Raw genomic sequence first — 24,233 nt, 5'->3', positions numbered from 1 at the left:
TCCATTTGCAAAGGGAGATTCTTGTCAAATGGAACAAGGATCCAAAGTCCTTTGATTCTGTGATTTGGTTGATCCACAACACAAAATCTGCTCTGTTGTGGTGGATTCGAGTCTCCAGCACTGTGCCATGGCAATTCCTTTCCTTCCGTTTTGGATGGTGGTAACCACGGACACCAGCCTGTCAGGCTGGGGCGGGGTGCTGGGGAAGCTCTGTGCCCAGGGTACCTGGACGATGGAAGAGTCAAAACTTCCGATTTAATGTTTTGGAGCTCAGAGCAATAAAGCTTTGTCTGAGTCGGGCTTGGATTCAATCAGAATGCCACGGCTGTGGCTTGCATCAATCACCAGGGGGGCACCAAAACTGTCTTGGTGGCCAAAGAGGTGGCCGAGATTCTGGCCTGGGTGAAAGCTTTGTTCCAGCCCTCTCTGCTGCACGCATTCCAGGTGTGGAAAACTGGCAGGTGGATTACCTGAGTCGTCAGGTGTTGGATCAGGGGGAGTGGTCCCTACACCCAGAGGTGTTCCGCCTCCTGTGTGTTTGGTGGGGGACTCTGAGGTTGATCAGTTTGCCTCTCTCCTCAACAAGAAGGTGCAGAGATTCATAGCCAGGTCTCGAGATCCTCTGACCGACGCCACAGACGCACTGGTGGCTCCTTGGGTTCAGTATCGGCTGATTAATGCGTTTCCCCGATTGAAACTCCTGCCGAGGCTTCTGAGCAGGATAGAGGCGAAAAAAATTTCGGTCATTCTGGTGGCTCCAGACTGGCCTCGCTGGTCTTGGTACGCAGACCTGATGAGGCCGGTCGCCAATTCCCCTTGGAGACTTCCTCTCGGGAAGAAGATGATGCTGTCTTAAGGTCCGATCTTCCATCCTGCTTTAGTCACTGGCTTTAGCGGTATGGCTGTTTGAAAGTCAGATGTTGAGAGATAGGGGTCTTTCTGACTCTGTGATTCCTACACTCTTGAAGGCTAGGAAGTCAACTTACAGGAAGATCTACCATCATACATGGAAATCATACATTTCATAGTGTGAATCGCTGAAGGTGCACCCTCGCTTGTTTTTGATCGCTAAGGTTTTGGCCTTGCAGAAAGGGGTTTAACAGCGGTTGGCTTTGGGTACTATCAAAGGCCAAGTTTCAACTTTTGCTATACATTTTTAACGCCCATTAGCCACGCATGTCCTAATCCAGACTTTTAGCCAGGGAGTGCGCCATATGGCTCCTCTGAGGCGATCCCCGTTACCTCTGTGGGATCTAATTCTGGTGTGATCTGTTCTTCAAAAGCCTCCTTTTGAAAAAATGTGGGAGATTTTGCTGCTGTCTTTGTCTCAGAAGGTTGCCTTCTTGGTGTCGATCACTCCTTCCCACAGGGTATCTGAGTTTGCGGCGTTGTCTTGCCGCTAACCTTATCTGGTGGTACACAGGGATAAGGTGGTACTTCGACCTAATCAGGCATTCCTTCCGAAGGTGGTTTCCTATTTTCATCTGAATGAAGACATTGTGTTGCCTTAACTTTGCCCTAAACCTCAACATCCTAAGGAGTACGCCTTGCATTCTTTGGATGTGGTGCGGGTGATCAGGTTTTATTTAGATACTACTGAGTCCTTAAATCGGACGCTCTTTTTGTCCTTACTGATGGACCTCTTAAGGGATTGGCTGCATATGCTGCAACCATTTCCAGATGGATTAGGCAGACGGTGGTACAGACCTATTCACTGAGGGGTCGGGTTCCTCCTTTCCCACTGAAGGCTCATTCTACGAGCGCGCTGAGTGCCTCTTGGGCTTTTCGCCATCAGGCGTCTGTGCTACAAGTTTGCAAGGTGGCACTTTGATCGTCTGTGCATACGTTCACAAAATTCTACAAGGTAGATGTGTTAGCGTCCACAAATGCTTCTTTTGGCCGCAAGGTTTTGCAGGCTGCAGTTTAAAAGAGAACTGTTTAATTTCTCTTTTGAGGGTTAAATTTTTTTGGGTGAGCTCCAGCCATTTCTGGTTGAGCTCCATGTTACGTGGTTGGCTAAGTTTAGCCATTGGGGGCTTACATTTTGTTTCGGCGTTTCCCACCCCTCATGATTATACTGCTCTGGGACATCCTTATGAGTCACGAAGATAAGGAGCTACGTCTGCCAATGAACGATAGAGAAAACTGGATTTTTGTAAGAACTTGCCATAAAATCATTTTCTCTGAAGTTCATCAACAGATGCCGCACCCGCCCCTCTACTTCTGAGGTATGGAGCTATTTGTCTTCTAAACTGCTTGCAACTAAACTGATGATCGCAGAGTCTAAGGGGTTATGCCTGTAGGGACAGCCCCCATAAGCCTGGTTACATTTTTTTTTCCTGCCTAGTGCCTATTCATAGGAGGAGCATAACCCTAGGAGTCATGAAGATAAGGAGCTGCGTCTGTCGATGAACTTCGGAGAAAAGGATTTTACGGTAAGTTTTTACAAAAATCCAGTTACACAAACACACACTTCAAAACCACCAGCTCTATCTGTCTCCAAAAATACAAAAAAAATTATAAAAATGTAATTTGGGTACAGTGTTGCATGACTTGGTATTTGTCATTCAAAGTGTGACAGCACTGAAATCTGAAAATTTGCCAGGGCAGGAAGAAGGTATAAGTGTCTGCTTTTGAGGTGGTTAAAAAGCAATAAAGAGAATTTTAAAACGGATTGCTTCAAGGTATGCATCTCTTAAAAAACAGGTGAATAGTGGAAGCCCCCCTGTTTCTCAAATGATAGGTTTGCTTTAAGTTGAAAACTGTCCAGTGTTAGAAAAGCTGGGAGTGCAACACAAAGATGTCTGCTTGTGGAATTTCCATTGTGATGTAACCGGATCTTTTTATTGTTTTCCCAGGATGGAAAGAGAGAGAAGATGGAGACTTCTGAAGTCGGCGGAAATACTTCAATGAAATCAATCCTCGACAACCTCGGAGAACTGTGGAACCAGGAGCAGTACGACTCAGAATTTAGCCTGGACAATTTCATGCATTCTCTCAAATAACTGCTGCTGCAGCTGCTCAAGTCTCCTCTGTGGGGTTTTTTTTTTTTTTTTTTGTTTATGTTTTTTTGCTGATATTCAGCAGTAGCTGAGACGGTACCATCCAATACGATTTTGCAAGATGGATTTACATCTAGGTGGAATCTTAGACAGCCAGGAATGGGAGAGATTGTGTCAAGGAAAAATTATGCAGTCTTAAAGATGCTATGGATTTTGAGAAGACTTGAATCCTCTGTTATATACTGGTGCATCGTCCTTCAGCTGGAAAACTAAATCAATCAGATTTTATGCACTGCCAGCTGCTATTTCTAACATTGTCAGAGTATTTTTCTTCTGAGGAACTGGTATTGAAATGTTTTTATTTGACCTGTAAAACGTACAGGGTTCTCAAGCTTACCTGTCCATCCCAGGACTGTGTGCAGCCATGCTGTGTGAGGGCCATTGCTGGTCAGTGATGTTGCACCAAGCAGTGATTATAGCAGTGAGGCTATGTGCACTCGGATGTTCGAATGCCACTGAAAAGACTAAATACAGGATGTTTCACTGTGTGGATATATCCCTTTTTTTCCACTCTCGGTCTTTAATCTGTTTTAATCCTACTTTTTAAGCAATATTTGCGGTTTTATTCAGTCTTATTTTTGTTTTCAGACCATTTGCTAGCTGCTTTTTGAGTGATGATTGCACAAAACAGGAAGAAACTGATAGAAAACAGGTTCCATTTTTGATCCATTGTCAATCAGCCTCCTAATGACTACATGATACAAAGACAGAAAACAGGAGATGGAAATACCATCTTGTGTTTAATTTCTGAAACAAGAAAATACACCAGAAAGATGCAAAGCCAACGCACTTGTGTGTATAAGAAGGCAAGTTAGGTCTACAGTTGGATTAAACCCAGATGAGACTGAAAACGTCCCAGTGCACATACCCCAAACTAAGGCCACCTTGTAAGCATTCAGTTTTATGCCCTTAGTTGTAAGAATGTAGCTCCAACTTTTTTCTTTTTTAAAGGTTGTAAATTTTTTTTTTTTAATTAACTTTAAGAAGCCATGTATTTTGTGTTGTGGCTCTGGGTTAGGCATTTAACGACCAACGCCAGACTGGAAAGTCAGGCTTGGATTGCTTGCGGCTCTCCTTTGAATTTCCTAAATGCCTTGCCAGCAAAACTGTTTCTGCATAGCTGAACAAGTTGGTTAAGCCTAGTATAAAGTAACATCAAGGTTTTGGGGTTTAAATGGAGCTTTCTATGCATACTAGAGGCCTCATGTATAACAGTTGTCTAAAAGGAAGGTGCTTGGTTTTGCCCACAACAGTCAGTTTACAACTTTTCTTTCTATAGTGTACAAGAGAAAGACCGTGTAGTTTTAAATCTCAAACCAAAGCCATGCTTGTGAAGAAAAGGGTTGCTTATATCACCTTCACAAACTATTCCCAGGAAACAGACACAGGCTGAAATACTTTCTGAACGCCTGTTCATCACTGTATGCTTTGGTATGACATGAAGGCTAGCGAAAGGAAGCACAGTGCACATAAACCAGGATGTGACACTCCTGGAAGTGTTGAATGCATATGATTTTTTAGGAAACCTAGCTTTTGGAGATGGTGAGTATTTGCAAAAGAGGATGTAATACTTACCCCTACCACCACAACCATGCCTTTGGTTTGAGATCAAAAGGTTGGCCTTGCCCTATTCCTTTAGATAATGCTATGGATCCTGAGAATCTCTTGTGATATTCAGTTGGCATAGTAGTCATCAGTGATTTGCCAAGCATTACTGGCTGTTTTAATCTTTTGATATGAAACGATTTAACAAGTACTGTCAGTCCTTTCCTCAGGCTAGAGGTACATAGAAGTTGTTTAATGGCTTAATAGGGCAATGAATCATTAGGCGTAGTAGTTCAAACTGCTGAGGCAAATGACTCCCTTATGGAGTAAGCTACACAAGTAACATGTATTAGCATCTTGTAGAATTTGTTTGCACATAAATGCATGTTGCTACTTCTAATGATTTATTGCTACGAAATTTAGTACCATCAGTGAGTTGCTAAAACTGTATGTGGTCAAATCTCTCAATGGTCGCAGACATATCTACCTTTTGTAGGCAAGCTCTAAAGGAGTAATGTTCGCTTAGCCCAATCTGGCCGCTTGAACTTCCAGTAATACAGGGGAATCTGAAAAAAAAAAAAGTGCCATTAGATTTAAAGGATTAGTTTACCTTTATCAAAAAAACTGCTTGTGCAGGTTGGGGGTTACAGTAGATAAAAACTGTGCAGCTTTGACTAAAATCTGATCATTCCCTTGCTAGAAGTGTAGGCCATTTACATATCTCCTGAAGCCAGGCCAAAATAATCTTTCAGCCTTTGTTGCTAAAGCTCTCCAGCTGTTACTGCTCCCCCATTACAGGATTGAGCGATCAAGCCCCTGCGCTTGTGTGGTCCACTATCTCCTCTGTGGCAGCTTTGCGAAACTTGGAGCTGCTGTGATATGGGAAAGAGTGCAACGCAAAGGAGTTTGAATCAGCTGGGAGTGTCTTAGCAATGTCCTAGCTACAAGGCAGGATGAAATGATGCAGTCCCCTGGGGTTTTTGGCCAGGCTCCAGGAGGTATGTAAATGGCCTACACCTATAGCAAGGGCATTATTTAACTTTGGTCCGAGCTGCACATTTTATCTACAGGTGCCCATTAACTGCATAGACCGCTTTTTAGAAAAGGTCAACTAAAGCCGGCCATAGACAGTTTGAATCTCAGCCGGCTGAATGTACCCAAGTTAATCGATCAACTTTGGTACAACCAGCCTGTCTGGTTTTAAATGCACTGTTATAGACACTAGCAATAATCAGGGATTAGCCTATCAACACCTGTGGTTGCAGGTAAGAAAATCGCCTAGTCTGTGGCTGGCCTAACCCTTAAAGAAACATTGCTTTAGAGGTCTAAGTAACTGTTACTGTATTTAATGGACTAACCCATTGAAAAAGCTCTGACAAGAACAGCTTGAAAGTCAAATTCTCAAGTGTTGGTTGCAAGAATCTTTAGTACCCAGAAAATGCATTTTTGCTAAATTCTGAAGTCTAGGAAAAAAAATATCTCTGCTATTGGGAATTGCAGTTCTCTAGACTTCCGGTCTATTAAAAAGAGAATCTGGTCTTTATCTGCAGGGCTTTTCCTTTTCCGAGTTTTCTAAACATGAGGCCCTTTCAGAAGTCATCCTTTTCAGATGAGACAGCAAATGTGTTTCCCACGTTTTAACAGACTGGCTCTTGCACACACATCTATTTTCTATATATTTAGCGGACTGGGTTCCTTCCCTGTGTATCTGTAGCTTTTGTTGTATACGTTGGATAACCCTCAGCCTTTATATTTGTCCATACTTTTGGTGGGTGTTTGAGTGTTTGGCGAAAGAGAGTGGATTGTTGCACACATAAGAAGAAAATAATGAAATCTTGAATAATACATGACCTGCTCAATGTAAGATACAGGAAACGAGGAAAAAAAATGTAACCTTTATGAAAAAGAGCTTTTGTCACAACTTTTAACAGTGGCATGCTGTAATGAATTACCATTCCATTTAAAACTTTGAGAATAAAAAAAAATAAAAATTAAGTACTTTTTTCTCATCTTCTGTGGAAACTGTAAACACTGCTGGGACTTGTGTGCAAAAATATAATAACACTTGTGGTCATAGGCAATTAGGGGTTTGTGTATCAATGTTCTATAGACTCCCTAAAGATATCACTTTGACATTCCAGCATTAGTGATGTTTTGTACAACACGGATTCCTTGTCATGTAGCCTCTACGGGCTGTTATGGTGGAGCTGCTGTTCTTGACGTATCGGAATAGTGCATCATCCAGTGCTTCGTAGCATCCAGTTGTGCTTTGAAAACGTTCTTCTGTTGACATCCATATTGACCAAAAAGCAAGCATTGACATTCCAGCCTTTTTAAGCAGGGAAAAAAACACTACTTCTTGTATGCTAATCAATAGAAAACTTTTTCTCTTTCGTTCATTGATGGACACCACTCCTGTCATTTTTGACCATTGGGTTATACTGCCCCCTACAGGAGTAGGATACTAGGCAGAAAAAAACTTCTGGCTACACCCATGGGCATTCCTAGGGAGTATTCTCCCTCTCCCTGCTATAGTCACACTTTTTTTTTCTGCCTAGTCTGGAGTAAAGACCTAGTTCCTTGCTGGGATCTTTGGCCCTGGCAATTTTTAGATCATTTTTTCCTTCTGGATTTTTCCTGTAAGATCTACTAACTGCAGGACTGGGCTGCGAGCTGGATAATCTAGATCGAGTGGTCACCCTAGCCTGGCCAGCGAGTGTGTGCGCAGGCCTCAGCTCCGCGTTAGGTCGGCCGTGAAATAGCTCCACTGGACGGGGGCTGGCCCTGAGAGTTAAACGTCTCGCGAGGTCGCATACGACCTGGCCTCATTTCGAGTCACAGCGCTCCTCCTGGCCAACAGCCCCCTCCCCCATTTCGATGGAGAGGAGGATCTGTCTGGAGCGGTGCCCACCCCTGGAGGATTTTTGGGGGTGGACATGGGCCTTGAGATGGTCAGACCCCCGGGTTCCTCTCCATCCTGCAGAAACCCCCCACTTGTTAAGTCTCTCATCCTGTCTGTCCCCCTCCCCTCCACATATGCTGGATATTGATTTTTTTTTTTTTTGGGTGGTCTGGCCACCTTCCTGGGGTGGAGGCAGGGTGCTAATGGCGATGGGGTCCTGGGGTGCGTGGCCGGCGATCATTTGTGCAGGGGGGGGTTGTACCTGATGGGGGCTCCTTCCAGGGCCCCCCATCCTGCCTTTATCTGTCCTGAGGCCTGGTCCCCCCATTCTTGGTCTCTGTATGCCTGGTGGGGCTGCCATTTTGTTGTAGCCTATGTATTTCTATACACAGCGGCAATGTTTTGAGTAGTCTGGGGGCCATTTTTTATGGTTTACTATTGCAAATAGCGGCAGCCATGATAGTGAAGCCCCATGGGAGGCGATTTCGGCAGTGGGAGCCCCTCCTTATCCCCTGGTGCAGATTCCTGGATCATTTAGCCTTCTGATCGCCGCATGTGTAGTGCAGAATTTCCAGATGCTACGCCAACGGGGGATCAAGGTACTGGGCTATATGGACAATCTCCTCCTGGGAGCGGAGTCTCCATCTGCTCTGGTGGAGAACCTGGAGATCACAATACGTACTCTACGGAGTTTGGCTGGATTTAGTATTTTCAGAAGTCTGCCTGGTTCCATCCACAAAGCTGGACTTTTTGGGCCTGACTCTGGACTCGGCCTTAGCCAGTGCTCCTTCCTCTGGACAAACTACAGAAATTGCAGGCTGCAATTGGCCTCCTGCTGTCCAACAAATGGTCATCCCGCCGGACTTGCATGTGGGTGCTGAGCCTGATGGTATCTACCTTTTTGAGGCGGTTCCTTTTGCACAGTTCCATAGGAGGTCCCTGCAAAGGGAGATTCTGACTAGGGATAGACCAATATGTTTTTTTCAGGGCTGATACTGATATTTTGGTCACAACGTATGGGCCGGTATTTTGTACATTTTAAAGTTGAAAAAAAAAGAAAATTTTTGACATAAATCCTGGTACTGAACATGTTAAATTTTGTTTGGTGGGTGGCTTGCTTGCACCCTGTGGTAGGGGGGCAGCTGGTAGGTACAGGAACCCTGTCGGTGGGTGGCTGGCTGGCACCTTGTGGGTGGGTGGGTGGCTGGCTGGCTAGTACAGGGACTATGGATGTGGGTGGGTGTATGGCTGCGATACACTCCCGTGAGACTAGTCCCGATTCCAGACGAGGCTTCCAAGGCAAGGGAGACGGCCTAAGAAGGCAGAATGACATCACAAAATTATTGGCTAGTTCCGGGGGCCGATACCAATATATCAGGGAAAGTGCATATCAGCCTTGCCGATAATCGGTCTATCCCTAATTCTGACCCAATGAGACAAGACTCCCCAGTCTCTGGACAATCTAATGCAGCTGAGTCAGGGAATAAAGGAGTCCCTGATATGGTGGCTTCGCTCCCCCCCCCCCCCCCATTGTATTGGACAGTAGTCATCATGGATGCCAGCTTGTCCAGCTGGATCTGGATGCTGGAAGAGTCGAGACTACCGATCGATGTCCTTGAACTCTGAGTGATCAGACACTGGATCATTGGATGGATCATCTTCAGGGATGCCCTGTGCGCATTCAATCAGACAATGCCACTACTGTGGCTTGTCAATCACCAAGGGGGCACAAGAAGTGCTCTGGAGGTAGCCGGCATTCTAATGTGAGCAGAATGCTTCGTTCCAGCCTTTTCCGCCGTGCACATTCCCGGTGTGAAAAATTGGCAGATTACCTCAGTCAGCAGGCGTTGGGCCAAGGAGAGTGGTCCCTTCATCCGGAGGTGTTTCATCAGCTGTGCCCCTGGTGAGGCATCCCTGAGGTGGCTCTGTTGGTGTCTCGGTCTTGGCTCAATAGAAAGGTGCAGAGGTTTGTGGCTCGGTCAAGGGATCCTCTGGTGGATGCCACAGACATGCTGGTGGCACAGTGGGGTCAGTATCGTCTGATTTACGCCTTCCCTCCTCTCAAGCTTCTGCCAAGACTTCTGCACAGGTTTGAGGCAGAAGGGATTCTGGTCATCTTAGTGGCTACGGATTGGCCTCGCAAGGCTTGGTATGCTGATCTGCTGTGGCTAGTCGCCGACGTTCTTTGATGGCTTTCTCTCAAGGACCGATCTTCCATCCTGCTTTAGCCGATGGCTTTGACGGCTTGGCTGTTGAACGCCAGGTACTAAAGGATAAAGGTTTATCTGAGTCGGTGATTCCTACAACTAGGAAATCTACTTGTAGGAAGATCTACCATCGTACGTGGAAGACATATATTGTGTGGTGTGAGTCTCTTGGGGTTCATCCTCGCTCCTTCTCAGTGGCTCAGATCTTCACCTTCCTTCAAAGGGGGGTTGAACAGAAATTGGACTTGAGTACCATCAGGGGCCAGGTATCGGCCTTGGCGCTCTGTTTTCAAAACAACTCTCGCTTGTGCGTACTTTTCTTCGGGGTGTCCTACATTTGGTTCCTCCAGTGCAAGCTCCGTTGCCGCTTTGGGATCTTAATTTGGTGCTTTCAGCTCTACAGAAGCCTCCCTATGAAAATATTTGGGGAGAGTCATCCTGCTTACGCTGTCCCAGAAGGTGGCCTTTTTGGTGGCTATCACCTCTGCGCGCGGGGTGTCGTAACTGACGCCGTTATACTGTTGTTCATCTTATCCGGTGGTTCACAAGGATAAGGTGGTGCTTCGCCCCTGTCCGTCATTCCTTCCTAAGGTGGTTTCTGACTTTTATTTGAATGAAGACGTGTTGCCTTGCCTGTGTCCCAGGCCTAAACATCTGAAGGAAACTGCCTTGCATGCCTTGGATGTGCTCTGGGCAATTAGGGTGTACCTGGCAGCTACGGAGTCTTTCAGGAAGTCAGATGGATCAGACAGACGGTGGTTCAAGCCTATTCCATCAGGGGTCAGGTTCCTCCTTTCCCTGTCGAGGCGCAATCTCTACTAGGATGCTTAGTGTCTACTGGGCCTTCCGTCATCGAGCATCAGTGACGCAGGTTTGCACCTGATCATCTGTGCACACTTTTACAAAGTTTTATTAATTGGGTGTGTTGGCATCTGCAGATGCTTCCTTTTAGCTGCAAGGTTTTGCAGGCTGCTGTTAAGAGGACCTGATCCTCTTTGAGGGTGTATTGTTTTCTTCAGATGAGCTCCAGTTGTTTGGGTTGAGCCCCTGTTGCCTGGTTGGCTAATGTTTTGCCTTGGGATTTTTTTTTTTTGCGGTTTCCCACCCCTCATGTTTAACACTCCGGTCCCAATAATCAGTGTCACAATGGTCAAGAAGGATGTGAGCTGTATCCATCAATGAACGAAAGAGAAAATGGGATTTTTGACTTACTGTAAAATCCATTTTTCATGTTCATTGACGGACACAGCACCCACCCCTCTTTGGAGTTATAATTCTCCTGACGCTGCTTGTAACAAAACTGAGTGACTATAGCAGGGGGAGGGTGTATAACCCCTGGTACTGCCCATGGGTGTAGCCAGAAGTTTTTTTTGTTGTTGTTTTTTTTTCTGCCTAGTGTCCTACTGTAGGAGGGCAGTATAACCCAATGGTCAAGAATGACAGGAGCTGTGTCCGTCAATGAACATGAGAGAAATTGATTTTACGGTAAGTCAAAAAATCCCTTTTTTCCTGAGCCAGTTAGCATAGCACATTTAGGTTTGACCTGTGAATTGTGACCTTTTGTGACGTTTTCCATAAACCTATCATTCAATATAAAGTAAGTAATTTTATCATTTTGCACAGAATTCATCAAATATGAGAGGATATAGCTGGACCGCGATGCGGTAAGCAGCACTCCTAGGTAGCTAAGGCACACCTCCATCCTGAGCTGAATCACAGCCAGTCAGCACTTGAAAGCTCTGCCCACAGCCATTAACCCATTTGGAGGTGAATGGGGAGACGTTGTTTAGTGCACAGGATTATAGTGTGCAACCTGCAGGCCTATAAACAAGATCGTGCCACACCAGGTCCTTTCAGTGACTCTCCTCTGTAAGTGGATGGAGCCGCTCAGCGACCATTCGGGAGGGGGGCTTCTTAACTAAGTCAGTGAGAGAGGCAGGTCATCGGTATCTAGTCAAAGCTTGGGGAACCCATGCGGCGCAGGGACTCCAGATCCTACAAACCAGTTGCTCCCCTCTGCACAGGTATCTATTATCTTTTATACTGTTTGAGATCTCCTCTTCTGCCCCCCCCCCCTCTCAAGTCACAGGCCGTGGTCACCCCTCACCTGCTATTTACACCACCTCAGATACTGTAGTGCAGCCACCCATCTTGGAAATGCCTAAAGCTATGTAAACATGACATTCATCTCCTGTGTAAAGTTGATGGTTAAAAGTGACTTACTAAGGCAAGATATGCTATGCATGAGAGAATACAGTACAGGAGTGGGAAAGGAGGGTTAGTAACTTAAACCTGGTCATCAAGTCCCTACATAGATTTACAGATTTGGAGCGCAAGATTGCTGTGGTGTGGGCAAGAGCTGAGAACATGTAGTCAGAGTTATTGCCCTGCAGAACAATCTTGAGTAGGCAGTAACCCTGTTTTTGAAAATGGTTTAATCTCGCCCTTTCATCATAGCTCTTCCTCTTGCTAGCTTTAGGGTTGAATGAGCACACAAGGTTTCAGACTTTCACCATTGGACTCAGCTGCAAGGACAGGGCTCCTTAAACATCTTAACTGCAGAGACAGAGGCGTCATCCTAAAAAAGGCCATAGAATAAGCACTGCTACAACTCAACAGCCCGACACCATCTACTGGGACTTCTTTGCAGAAATGAGAAAAGCCAGAGCCAAGTTTAATGAAGCAAGAAAAGCCCTCCCATCATAAACCTGAACATCATGCTATTCTCAGTTCATCGGCGAGTCAATTGCCAGTGTGAAAAAAGGTCTTCCGCTGGCTTGGCACCCTCTAGGTAAGGAGAAACTGTACAGAGGCAATAAGGTTTATATGTATGTGTATGTGTAGTTTTGTATGTATGTGGTGAGTGTGATGGTCTCTATTCTCCCCTAGCCCCAGCTTATTGTGTTGAATGATGGCGATTGAAACCATATAATGATGGAGAAGACAATAGTTAATTTTTCAAACAATGGCATAAAATAAAGAGCCTGGGAGGGATTTAATAAAGAAATAAGGACAGTTGTTTTTGGCATCATGGCCCATTAAAATGGCCTGCACCAAATTCAAAAATCTCTATCAACACGTGGCAGATTCAGGTAATTCTTAACTGATTTCTTCCCGCCCTATAGACCATGAAGGCGGAACAGGAACTTTCTGGTTCTGGGTGGTCGTCATATGACTTCCTACCAGTCACGTGCCTCATGCAAACTGTCACCTGCTGTGTCCACTGGACAGATTATGTTTCAGACCAGCTTCGGTACCATGTGATTATGGAGATCAAACACAGCAATCATATGACAGTTGTACACAATGAATGGCTTTCATTCATAACCAGACAGCCAATCACTGACCAATCGCAGTGCTTAGCTGTGGCTAATCGCAGCTTTCAAAATAGTACACAATGAATGGATGTCATTCAAAAAAATTAGTGCTTATAACTAGTGATCGACCGATATTGTTTTTTTAGTACCGATACCAATATTTTGGTGATCGTATATCCGTATCGGCTGATATTGCCCAATATTTTCGGACATTTAAAAAAAATTTAAATTTTTTTTTTTTCACAGGTACGGTTGTTGAGGGATTTGGGGGTCTAAAAGACCCCAAACCCCTCCTCTGCCCTTAAAAGCATTCAAAACAGCCAAGTTTGGCTGTTTTGAATGCTGTGTTTTTTTTTAATCTGGTGCTGAATAACCGAAAGTGATGTCATGACATCCCTTTCGGGTTTTTACATGGAGACCTGATCAGAGCCGAATGCGGCTTTGATCGGGTCTTCTCTTCGGCGGCCATGGAGGTAGGATGCCCAGGTCTCCCGTTGGGACAGGAGACCCGGGTGAGCCACAGAAAGCGGCAGGAGGGGGGGGGTGTCCCCTCCCGCTCCTTGTAATGACAGCCGAGTTGCTTCTCAGCCGCATCGGTTGTCATTACAAGACAGCCGACCGTTGGCTATGGATGCCGATACTGGGGTGATGCCTCTAGCTGCAGGCATCACTCTGATACAAGCAATTTCCTGGAATATCGGCAATATCGGTAACCTCAGGGGCCGATTCCGATATGTCAGGGAAAGTGCATATCGGTCCCCGATATCTCGGCATTGCCGATAATCGGTAGATCCCTACTAAGAACAGCGGTGATCACTGTTAAAAAAAAAAAAAAAAAACCTGATCTTTTCCCCAGGGTAGTAGGGTCATGGTGACAACACTGTACTGCTCAGGTCACCAGTATGGAACAAAAAAACTGCCACACCAGTCCTATGATGACGTGTCAATGCTTTGGTGACTGTATGTTAAAAAAAATTTAAAAAATGTTTCTTTTTCCAAAAAATTGTGACTAAAAATTACAACTTCAAATTTTGGGGTATTTGTACTGTCCTGACATTTTAGGGCCTCAAATGTCAACTACATAGCAGGACCGTATGATCTGTGCTTTTACACAGGGGAGAAAGACAGGCGGCTTTGTTTACATTAGCCGCCTGCCTTTCTCCCGCTGTATCTGACGATCGAGAGTAACCGGCGGACATTGGATCTGCCGGTCACACGCGCAAGCTGCTTAGTGAACGAGCGGGGGCGGAAGCGCGCCCCCGCCCCCTATTGGCTCACAGGCTAGTGACGTACCGGTGAGGGGCTGACCGCTGCCGTATATAGTCGTGCGGCGGTCGGCAAGTGGTTAAGAGCTTGAAAAATCGGACACCAATTATCTGTCTACAAGAAACCCAATTTCTGGGCCAGAAAATTCTAACACAAAAGACCTTGTCTTATAAATGGTTCCCACTCAAAGCATTCATTATACTCCTAGAAGTGTCCATTTTGGTTAACCTAAACATGCAATTTTGAATTTTTATCTCTTTGCTGACTAGATGATATTCTGCACTGTAACATGCTGTGTATAGGAAACACATTTTTTGCATAGCAATTTACAATTCCTCACACCTAGATGGGGACCTATGTAAAGATATCAATGCCAGTGTTTTTTTTTTTTTTTTACGCTGAACCCTCTGTAGGACAGATTGTACACCCTCCCCTCCAAACCCCTCTTACAGACACAGGGTGCTGGAAACATTACAATTAATGGTCTACTCTTACCAACTGAAAACAAACCTAAAGGAGGTAATTTACAAAAACTGTGCGCACAGAATCTGGTGCAACTATGCATAGAAACCAATCGGCAGGAAAAAAAACGTATCCATTTACAAAATTGTATAACATAAACAAAAAAACTTATTTTTTTCAAACTTTTCGTTCTTTTGTTTAGCAATTTGGTTTAGGTACAGTGTTGCATGACCGCGCAATTGTCATTCAAAATGCAACAGCGCTACAAGCTATAAATTGGCCTGGGCAGGAAGGGGGTGAAAGTGCCCGGTATTGAAGTGGTTAATAAATCTCCCCCGTTGTGTAAAGTTTACGCTACACTACTCAGCTACTTGGAACGATGTTGGGCCTTGGGAATGTAGACACATGCTGCTAACCTGACCCCTGAATTTTACTTAATCCTGAACCCTGTGCTCTGTGATTTACAGTCTCTTGACCCATAGCAGCATAGGTTTAGGTGTCATTTAACATACCCTTTTCAGCCCCGCCCACAATTTGCTGTGACACACTGCGCTTTATCATTTCCCTTGTTACCAATTGTTTTCAGTTCGATTATAAAAAAAAAAGGGTGATTTTGTGGGTGTGGCTACTAAAGAGGGTGTGGCTTTGTAGGCATGGTCAGTAGGATGCCCCTGGATTTCATTTTGAAAATCTGGCAACCTTAAAGCCGAAGTATAGATTTAACTTAGGGTGGGGGGAGCTTGTTTAGACCAAGCTGGACTTGATGCACTTGCTGGGAGCACTGTATAATAATACTGTATGAAGCATCAACTACACACAGTATGCAGTGCTGTGTTCTGGCAGCAGTATGGGGAACTTCTGTTTCTAGAACAAAATCAAGTTGAGCTGAGCTCTACTCATGGGGCATGAGATAGAGTGTGAGGTGTCTGATTCCATATAGCAGGCATTGCTAAATGGCGGACCGAGGGCCAGATGCGGACCACGTCACTCTCCCTTTTTAGACCACCACGGTCCCGCCAGTTAGGAGCCTTTTCTTCCCCCTGCCGTCGCTCTGTAATTCTCACAGAGCCAGCAACAGGAGGCGGGGAAGTTCTGGATGGAGGATGGAGCTGCCTGAAGTTAAGAAGAAGGTGATTGGCTGCTAGGATGAAGGGCAGTCCTAGCAGCCAATCACTATTTTGCAGCGCCCGCCTCCATCCAGATAGTGCAGCATGTCTCCCTCCGATCTGTCTGTGTAAGGTAGGACAGTGAGGGAGATGAAGTTAAAAAGGACTAAGGACTGAATATGGAGACAAGGGGGATGCCAAGGATTGCAGTGATGAGGCTGAGTACTTCAAGGTGGGGGGGGGGGGGACTGAGGATCGGAATATTGGGGAGCTGAGGACTAAGATTTGTGGGGGGGAGCTGAGGACGGGAATGTTGGGGACTGAAATGTGGAGGGAGCTAAGGACTGGAATATGGGGGGGGGCTGAGGACAATAATGTGGGGGAATGGTGTAACTAGTGGCAGAGGACATTACAGTTAATGGGTGTTGATATCAATGAAGTGTGAGAAGACTACATCATCCCCCTCCACCCCTTTCACAGTAAAGGGGGAGCTGAGGATACTCCTCGAGGGGATCTTGATGTAAAGGGGGAGGGGACTGTGATGTTCAGTGGGAACTCAGGATGCTGATGTAAGAATTGGTTAAGATCTGTGCATGTGCATTAGGCAGACATGGGAGTAAGTTACACATGTGCAAGTCTTAAGTCTTAACCTTCAAGTCTCAAGCAAGTCCCAAGTTACTGTGGCGAAAAGCAAGCAAGTCAAGTCGAGTCCCTGCTAGAAGTCAAGCAAATCAAGTCAAAATACTGATCCACCCCAATTTTCACCTTTAAATCAGTTAAAAGTCAGTGGTCAGGAAAGGTTTTGTTTTATTTTCAACATTAACAAAACTGCTTAGTGCTTTTTTCTTGGCATATTAAAGAAACACTTTGAATGCCCAAACCGCTCAAAATCCTTCGTCAGGTCATGTTTCAACACCACAGTCACTAAAAATGTTAAGTATTTCCATTGTTAAACAGCCAGTGTCCTAAAAATCAGAACACACTGAGGTGTTTTAAGTGACTGTGGTGTCAGAAACATAACAGGCACAATAATTTTGCTTTAACACATCTTGAGAAAATGCAAATATTTAATAACTTAAAAAAAGTAGTAATTTTGAGTCGTATGTCTCAAGTCAAAGTCAAGTCTCAAGTCATGAATACCAAGTCAAAGTCAAGTCAAGTCTTTTTTTAATTTTAGTCAAGCAAGTCTCAAGTCCTCAAGTCATGTGACTCAAGTTCCCCACCTCTGGCATTAGGTGCACACGTCATGAGCTGCACTACCCGCAAGAAAGAAGTCCTTTACCTTTGTTTTTATAAAATAGCGCCGCACCAAGCTGCATGGTGCTGCAGCAACATGCCATTGGTGCATGTGAAAATGCACAACAGTACCAACATGGTATTCGGACCTCTGCTAAAAGAAAATTTTACTGACCAGATCTCGGCGAATTGTAATGTAATACCCCTGCCTTATAGGATACTCTCATATCTCCAGCTGCGGTGAGGACTCCGTGATTTTTTTTATCTTTTTCTTTATGCAATTGCTGAGCTCTACGCAGCCTTTTTACAGAAGGTTTTGTGTTTTATGAGGGCCAGTTAACCACATGCCGTCCAGTGCATTTTTTTTCTGCAGCAAAAACGCATGGATAGTGGGTTCAATGGTTTTTAATGGCATAACACCAGTGCGGTCAGTTCCAGATGTTAAAGTAGAACATGAGTGAAAAAATGAAAGTGCGCTGATTAGGTATTGAGAAGCTGCTACCTTAGAGCTTAATAGTGAACTTGATAGGGAATGGTGTATCAGGTGCGCTAATCAATAAGGTGATGATTGAAATAAATCTTTTGCAAGGTGCAAACAAGGGAAGGATTAACCACTTGCCTACAGTGCACTTTCACCCCCTTCCTGCCCAGACTGATTTTCAGCTTTCAGCGCTCTCACACTTTGACTGAGAATTACTCAGTCATGCAACACTGTACCCATACAAAAATTGTGTCCTTTTTTTCACACAAATAGAGCTTTCTTTTGATGGTATTTGATCAATACTGGGTTTTTTATTTTTTGTGCTATAAATAAAAAAAGACTGAAAATATCGTGAAAAAACGCATTTTTCTTTGTTTCTGTCATAAAATTTTGCAAATTAGTCATTTTTCTTCACAAATTTTGGCCAAAATTTATACTGCTACTTATCTTTGGTAAAAATAACCCAAGTAAGTGTATATTATTTGGTCTTTGTGAAAGTTATAGAGTCCACAAGTTATGGTGCTATTCATTGAAAATTGATCACACTTGATCACACCTGATGTACTGAAGGCCTATCTCATTTCTTGAGACACTAAAAGGTCAGGAAAGTACAAATACCCCCCAAATGACCCCTTTTTGGAAAGTAGACATTCCAAGGTATTTAATAAGGGGCATGATGAGTTTTTTGAAGTTGTAATTTTTTCCCACAATGCTTTGCAAAATGAAGATTTTTTTTTTTATTTTTTTTTTTTTTACAAATTGCCGTATTAACAGGTTATTTCTCTCACACAGCACATGTATACTTGCAACTACACCCCAAAACACATTCTACTACTCTGCCTGAGTATGGCGATACCACATGTGTGAGACTTTTTCACAGCCTGGCCACATACAGAGGCCTAACATCCGAGAAGCAGCGTCCGGCATTCTAGGAGCACAAATTACACATATCATTTCCTGACAACCTATCGCACTTTTGAAGGCCCTGGAGCACCAGGACAATGGAAACCCCCATAAAATGACCCCATTTTGGAAAGCAAACAGCCCAACGTATAATTTTTGAGGCATAATGAGTCTTTTGAATATGTCATTTTTTTCCACAAGTTTTTGGAAAATGTGGAAAGAAAATGAAAACACATTTTTTTTACACAAAGCTGTCCATTTATGCAATATTTCTAACACATCGCATGTACATAGCAAAACTTGCACCCCAAAATACATTCTGCTATTCCTCCTGAGTATGGCGATACCACATGTGTAACACTTTTTCACAGCCTGGCCACATACATAGGCCTCACATCCAAGTAGCGCTTTACACAAAGTTGTCCATTTATCCACTTTAAGACTGGGCCTATTTTTGACACTTGGTGTTTACAAGCTAAAATAATTTTTTTTGCTAGAAAACTACTTTGAACCCCCAAACATTATATATTTTTTTTTAGCAGAGACCCTAGAGAATAAAATGGAGATCGTTGCAATATTTTTTATCACACCATATTTGCGCAGCAGTCTTCCAAATGCGATTTTTTTGAAAAAAATTCACTTTTTTGAACTAAAAAATAAGAAAACAGTAAATTTAGCCCAATTTTTTTCCATAATATGAAAGATAATGTTACGCCGAGTAATTAGATACCAAACATGTCATGCTTCAAAATTGCGCATGCTCACAGAATGGCGCCAAACATTGGTACTTAAAAATCCCCATAGGCAACATTTTAAAAATTTCTGCAGGTTACTAGCTTAGAGTTACAGAGGAGGTCTAGGGCTTAAATTATTGCACTCGCTCTAACGATCGCGGCGATACCTCACATGTATGGTTTGAACACCGTTTACATATGTGGGCGGGACTTGCGTATGCGTTTGCTTCTGCGCGCGAGCTAACGGGGACAGGGCGCTTTAATTTTTTTTTATTTTTTTTTTTCCTATTTATTTTATTTATTATTTTTTTATTTTTACACAGTTTAAAAAAAAAAAAATGTTTTGATCATTTTTATTCCTATTACAAGGAATGTAAACATCCCTTGTAATAGAAATAGGCATGACAGGTCCTCTTTATTGTGAGATCTGGGGTCAAAAAGACCTCACACCTCACAACTACACTAAAAAAGAAAAAAAAAAAAAAAAATTGTTGAAAGAGGGAAAAAAAAAAAGCAAAAAAAAAAAGCGGCCCTTTAAACCGGTTGCTAGGCAACGTCTTTTGACGTAGCTCCGGTCCTCCAAGACCATAGAGTTGAGTGAGGGCCATCTTGCCCTCACTCGACTTCCTGTCTCTGAGGATCCGGGACCGGATAGTTTTCTCCGCTGCCGGTGGGTCCGGTAAGCTGGGAAAACGTCTGGGACGCGGCAGGAGGGGGGGGGGCACCTCTTCCCCTGCACCGTAAGGGTAATTCCGCGGCGAATCCGCCACTGGGACCACCCTTATCTGAAAGCCGACCGCCCGCCGTTTCAAAAAATACCGGGGTTATGGGGGCTATCTGCTGCCATAACCCCAGTATTTAGCTTTTAATGGCCGACGTATATAGTCGTTAGGCGGTCAGTAAGTGATTGCATGTATATGGCAAACAGGTGACGATGACTGACGGGGTGACAGGTGACGATGACTGATGGGGTGACAGGTGACAATGACTGATGGGGTGACAGGTGACGATGACTGATGGGGTGACAGGTGACGATGATTGATGAGGTGACAGGTGATGATGATTGATGAGATGACAGGTGACGATGATTGATGGGGTGACAGGTGACGATGATTGATGGGGTGACAGGTGACGATGATTGATGGGGTGACAGATGACGATGATTGATGGGGTGACAGATGACAATCACTGACGGGGTGACATGTGACGATGATTGATGGGGTGACAAGTGACGATCACTGATGGGGTGTCAAGTGACGATGACTGATGGGGTGACAGGTGACGATGACTGATGGGGTGACAGGTGACGGTGATTGATGGGGTGACAGGTGACGGGCGATGGTCACTGATGGGTGACAGGTGACGGGCGATGGTGCATTGCTGATGGCAGTCTCTGGTGACCGGTGAACTTTAGGCTACGTTCACATGTGAGCTTAGCGATCACGGGCAGAATCACTGCGATTCTGCCCGTGATCCAGAAATCATTGCAAATTGCGGGACGCCTGTGCGTTGCCCGTGATTTGCAATAGCACCCCAAATGCTGTGCGATGTTGCTGCGATTTCCGCCTGCCGAATCGCGGTAACATTGCGCAAACAACGCATGACGCTCCAAAGAAACTCTTGTACCTTTTTGGGCGTCATGCGATGTTTGCGCGATGTTACCGCGATTCGGCAGGCGGAAATGGCGGCAACATCGCACAGCGTTTGGGGTGCTATTGCAAATCAAGGGCAACGCACAGGCGTCCTGCGATTTGCAATGATTTCCGGATCGTGGGCAGAATCGCTGTGATTCTGCCTGCGATCGCTGCGCTCACATGTGAACGTTATGGGTGTCAATTTCTGGGCACTGATGAGGTGACTGTTGGGTGACAGGTGACATTGGGGGGGGCTGAGGACTGTGTGGGGACATTTATTAGTGTGATTTTACTTTTTACATGTGTACAGAGCAGTAACTCACTATTTCTAGCTCTTCTCCCCTCATACTGGAAACTGTATGAGGGGAGAAGAGCTAGTAACACTGAGTTACTGCTCTTTGTTTACATTTTCTGATCGGCTGTGAATGGATTCACAGCCGATCACATAGTAAACAGTCACTGTCAGTGACTGTTTACTACCGCCGGTGACAGCTGTGTTCCTACGGAACACAGTGCCACCGACATGACCGCGCTGCGCGCTCCCGATCGCGCATGCGCGGTCATCTAGTGGGCGCCTTCATTGTGATCGGCTGTGTCATTGGAACACAGCCGATCACGTGGGAAACAGCCACGCCCATTGGCTGTTTCCCCCCTGCCGGTGACGGGGGTGTCCCGGGGACACCCCGACACCGGCAGTGCAGGGCGGCGCGCACGCGATCGCGCGCCTGCCCTGCTTAAAGTGCCGCCGTCATATGACGGCGGCCCAGGATAATGGTCGCTCCGCTCCGCCGTCATATGACGGCGGGCGGGCGGCAAGCGGTTAAACAAACCAACCGTGTACTGAAAACATCAAAGTAGAACATGCTGCATTTTTTTCTGAACTGTACTGGAACGTGGTAAAACGCACCAAAAACACACATGTCCTTATTTAAAGCAAAGAAAGAAAAGGGAAAATGCACTGGATTACACCAAAAACGTACATGCTGAAAAGCATCTGAAATGCAAAACTAAATATAATCTTAAGGGCTCTTTCACACGGTCCGCCTCCGTAGGCGGATCCGTGCTGCTCAGCGGGGATCGATCCGCGATCCCCGCTGAGCCGGCGGATGACAGCTCCGTCTCCGCTTGCAGTGCGGAGAGGGAGGTGTCACAGCCCCCGCTGCTCTCTATGGGGAATCGGATGAGAGCGGACCGCCTGTCCGCTCTCATCCGATCCGATCCCCAGGACGGATGGAAAATAGGGTTTCCATCCGTCCGGATTTCACGGACTGGATCGGATGCGAATGGCAGCGGGTGTCAGCGGACATGTCACTGCTGACATCCGCTCTCCATAGGGCTGAATGGGGCATCCGATCAGATCCGTCTAAAAAACCGACAGGCGGATCTGATCGGACCACCCGTGTGCAAGAGTCCTAAAAGTGCTGCTAAAAGGTGTACATGAAATGTTGAACTAAGTGAGATATATGAATATTATTTAAATAAAATAATACAACTATATAGTAAAACAAACCATGCAACTTCATGCGATTAGGTGCAAAATCACTGAAGCATATATGGAAACAAATCTCTATTTTCCAAAAATGCAAAGACGTTCATAGTACTACTATCAGGTGCTTAGACTACAAATACAATAGGGCAGTGGTTCTTAACCACTTGCAGACTGCCGCACGACTATTTACTGCGGCAGTCAGCCCCGTACAGGCAAAGTGACGTAGTACTACGTCGCTCGCCTTAGAGCCTCTAGGGGGTGAGCGCGCGCCGCCGGAGGCGCGCACCCGCCCCCGCTCATTCCCTGACATGTCCGCACGTGTGACCGGCGGACCCGCTGATCACTCGCGATCTCCCAATGCAGAGGGAGAAAGGCAGGCGGCTAATGTAAACAAAGCCGTCTGTCATTCTACTTGATCTAACTGCAGAGATCATACGATCCTGCTATGTAGGATCGTATGTCTCTGTGGTTGCATCACTAGCCACACCCCTTTACAGTTAGAAGCACGCCCCTAGGGACACACTTAACCCCTGCATCACCAATAAAGTTAACCCCTTCCCTGCCAGTGTCATTTTTACAGTAACCGTGCATATGTATAGCACTGATTACTGTAGTAATTTCACTGGTACCCCCAAAAGTGTCAAAAATGTCAGTCAAGGGTCCGATCTGTCCGCCGCAATGTCGCAGTCCCGCAAAAAGAATCGCAGATCACCACCATTGCTCGTTAAAAAAAAAAAACAATAAAAATGACAAAAATCTTTCCCTTAGTAAACGCAATAACTTTTGCGCAAACCAATTAAAATACGCTTATTGCTAATTTTTTTTTTTTTTTTTACCAAACATATGTAACAGAAAACAAATTGGCCTAAAATGTTAAAAAATTTAGATTTTTACATTTTGTTTTTGGGAATTTCATATAAAACAAATTGTGAAAAATATTATTTTTTCAAAATTGTCGCTCTTTTTTTGTTAACGCAAAAAGTAAAAATCGCACAGGTGATCAAATACCACCAAAAGAAAGCTATGTGGGAAAAAAAGGACGTCAATTTAATTTGGGTACAGCGTCGCACGACCGCGCAATTGTCCATTAAAGTTACAGTGGCAAATCGCAAAATAGGGCCTGGTCAGAAAGGGGGTAAAATCTTCCGGGGCTGAAGTGGTTAACCTTGTTGGAAGTACTGAACCCCACCAGTTTCATATGTGCATTCACCGAACCCTTCTTAATTGGAAAAATAAAATATGATTTTTTTCAAATTCAAAACATAGGTATATATTTAGGTATATATTTATACATAGGTGCACAAAATGAACAAAACCATTAAAGAACAAGGCAGACTAGCCTTTTCATCGAATCTGGCTCTTATCACCTTGAATTCAGTGAGCGTTGTGTTCTTGTATTTTCCATCTCCATACAGCTTAAGGAAGTGTTCTCTTAGTTTTGCCGGTGCTAGACTAGAATTGCTCAACTTGGCTTTGCAAATCATGCAGTTAGGACGCTGACTCCCATCACGTTCCGTTATACATGTGAATCCATATTGTACATATTCGTCCGACCACTTTCTTTTTTTGCTCGACATGAAGGGATTAATATCAAGAAAGAAATCACACGACATACCATCATGGCAGTTACAATTCGACTACTGGGCGCGCCAAATTCCCTGCAGCACAGATAGGCCAAGTGATTTTGCGTGATCACCTGCAGCCAATGAGCGGGGCGTGTCATCACGAATCATATGAGTCGGGTGTGTGTCTTGACCTCCGCCGAACCCAGGTTAAGAACCACTGCAATAGGGGATCCAGTGAGCAACTAGGCCTAAAAGAATGCAGCTTGCACTAATCACTCCATAATCACTGAGTGTGAAAAACTAAATATAATCTAAAAAATATTA

General features: G+C 44.8%; 1 protein-coding gene across 1 annotated transcript in view; it reads left to right on the top strand.

Moving 5' to 3' along the window:
• The window catches only part of BTAF1 (B-TFIID TATA-box binding protein associated factor 1), a 251,002-nt gene extending 247,358 nt beyond the window's left edge, over positions 1–3,644 (top strand). Inside the window, exon 38 of the mRNA XM_082268123.1 lies at positions 2,859–3,644. Coding sequence (XP_082124249.1) covers positions 2,859–3,005 — 147 coding nt within the window. The 3' untranslated portion in view covers positions 3,006–3,644. The remainder of the gene's footprint in view (positions 1–2,858) is intronic.
• The last annotated feature ends 20,589 nt before the right edge of the window (positions 3,645–24,233 follow it).

Source organism: Pelophylax lessonae, assembly GCF_965119305.1.
Source record: "Pelophylax lessonae genome assembly, chromosome: 9".
NCBI lineage: Eukaryota > Metazoa > Chordata > Amphibia > Anura > Ranidae > Pelophylax > Pelophylax lessonae.
Note: the sequence above shows the minus strand (reverse complement) of the source record. Positions and strands in the feature narration are given on the sequence as shown.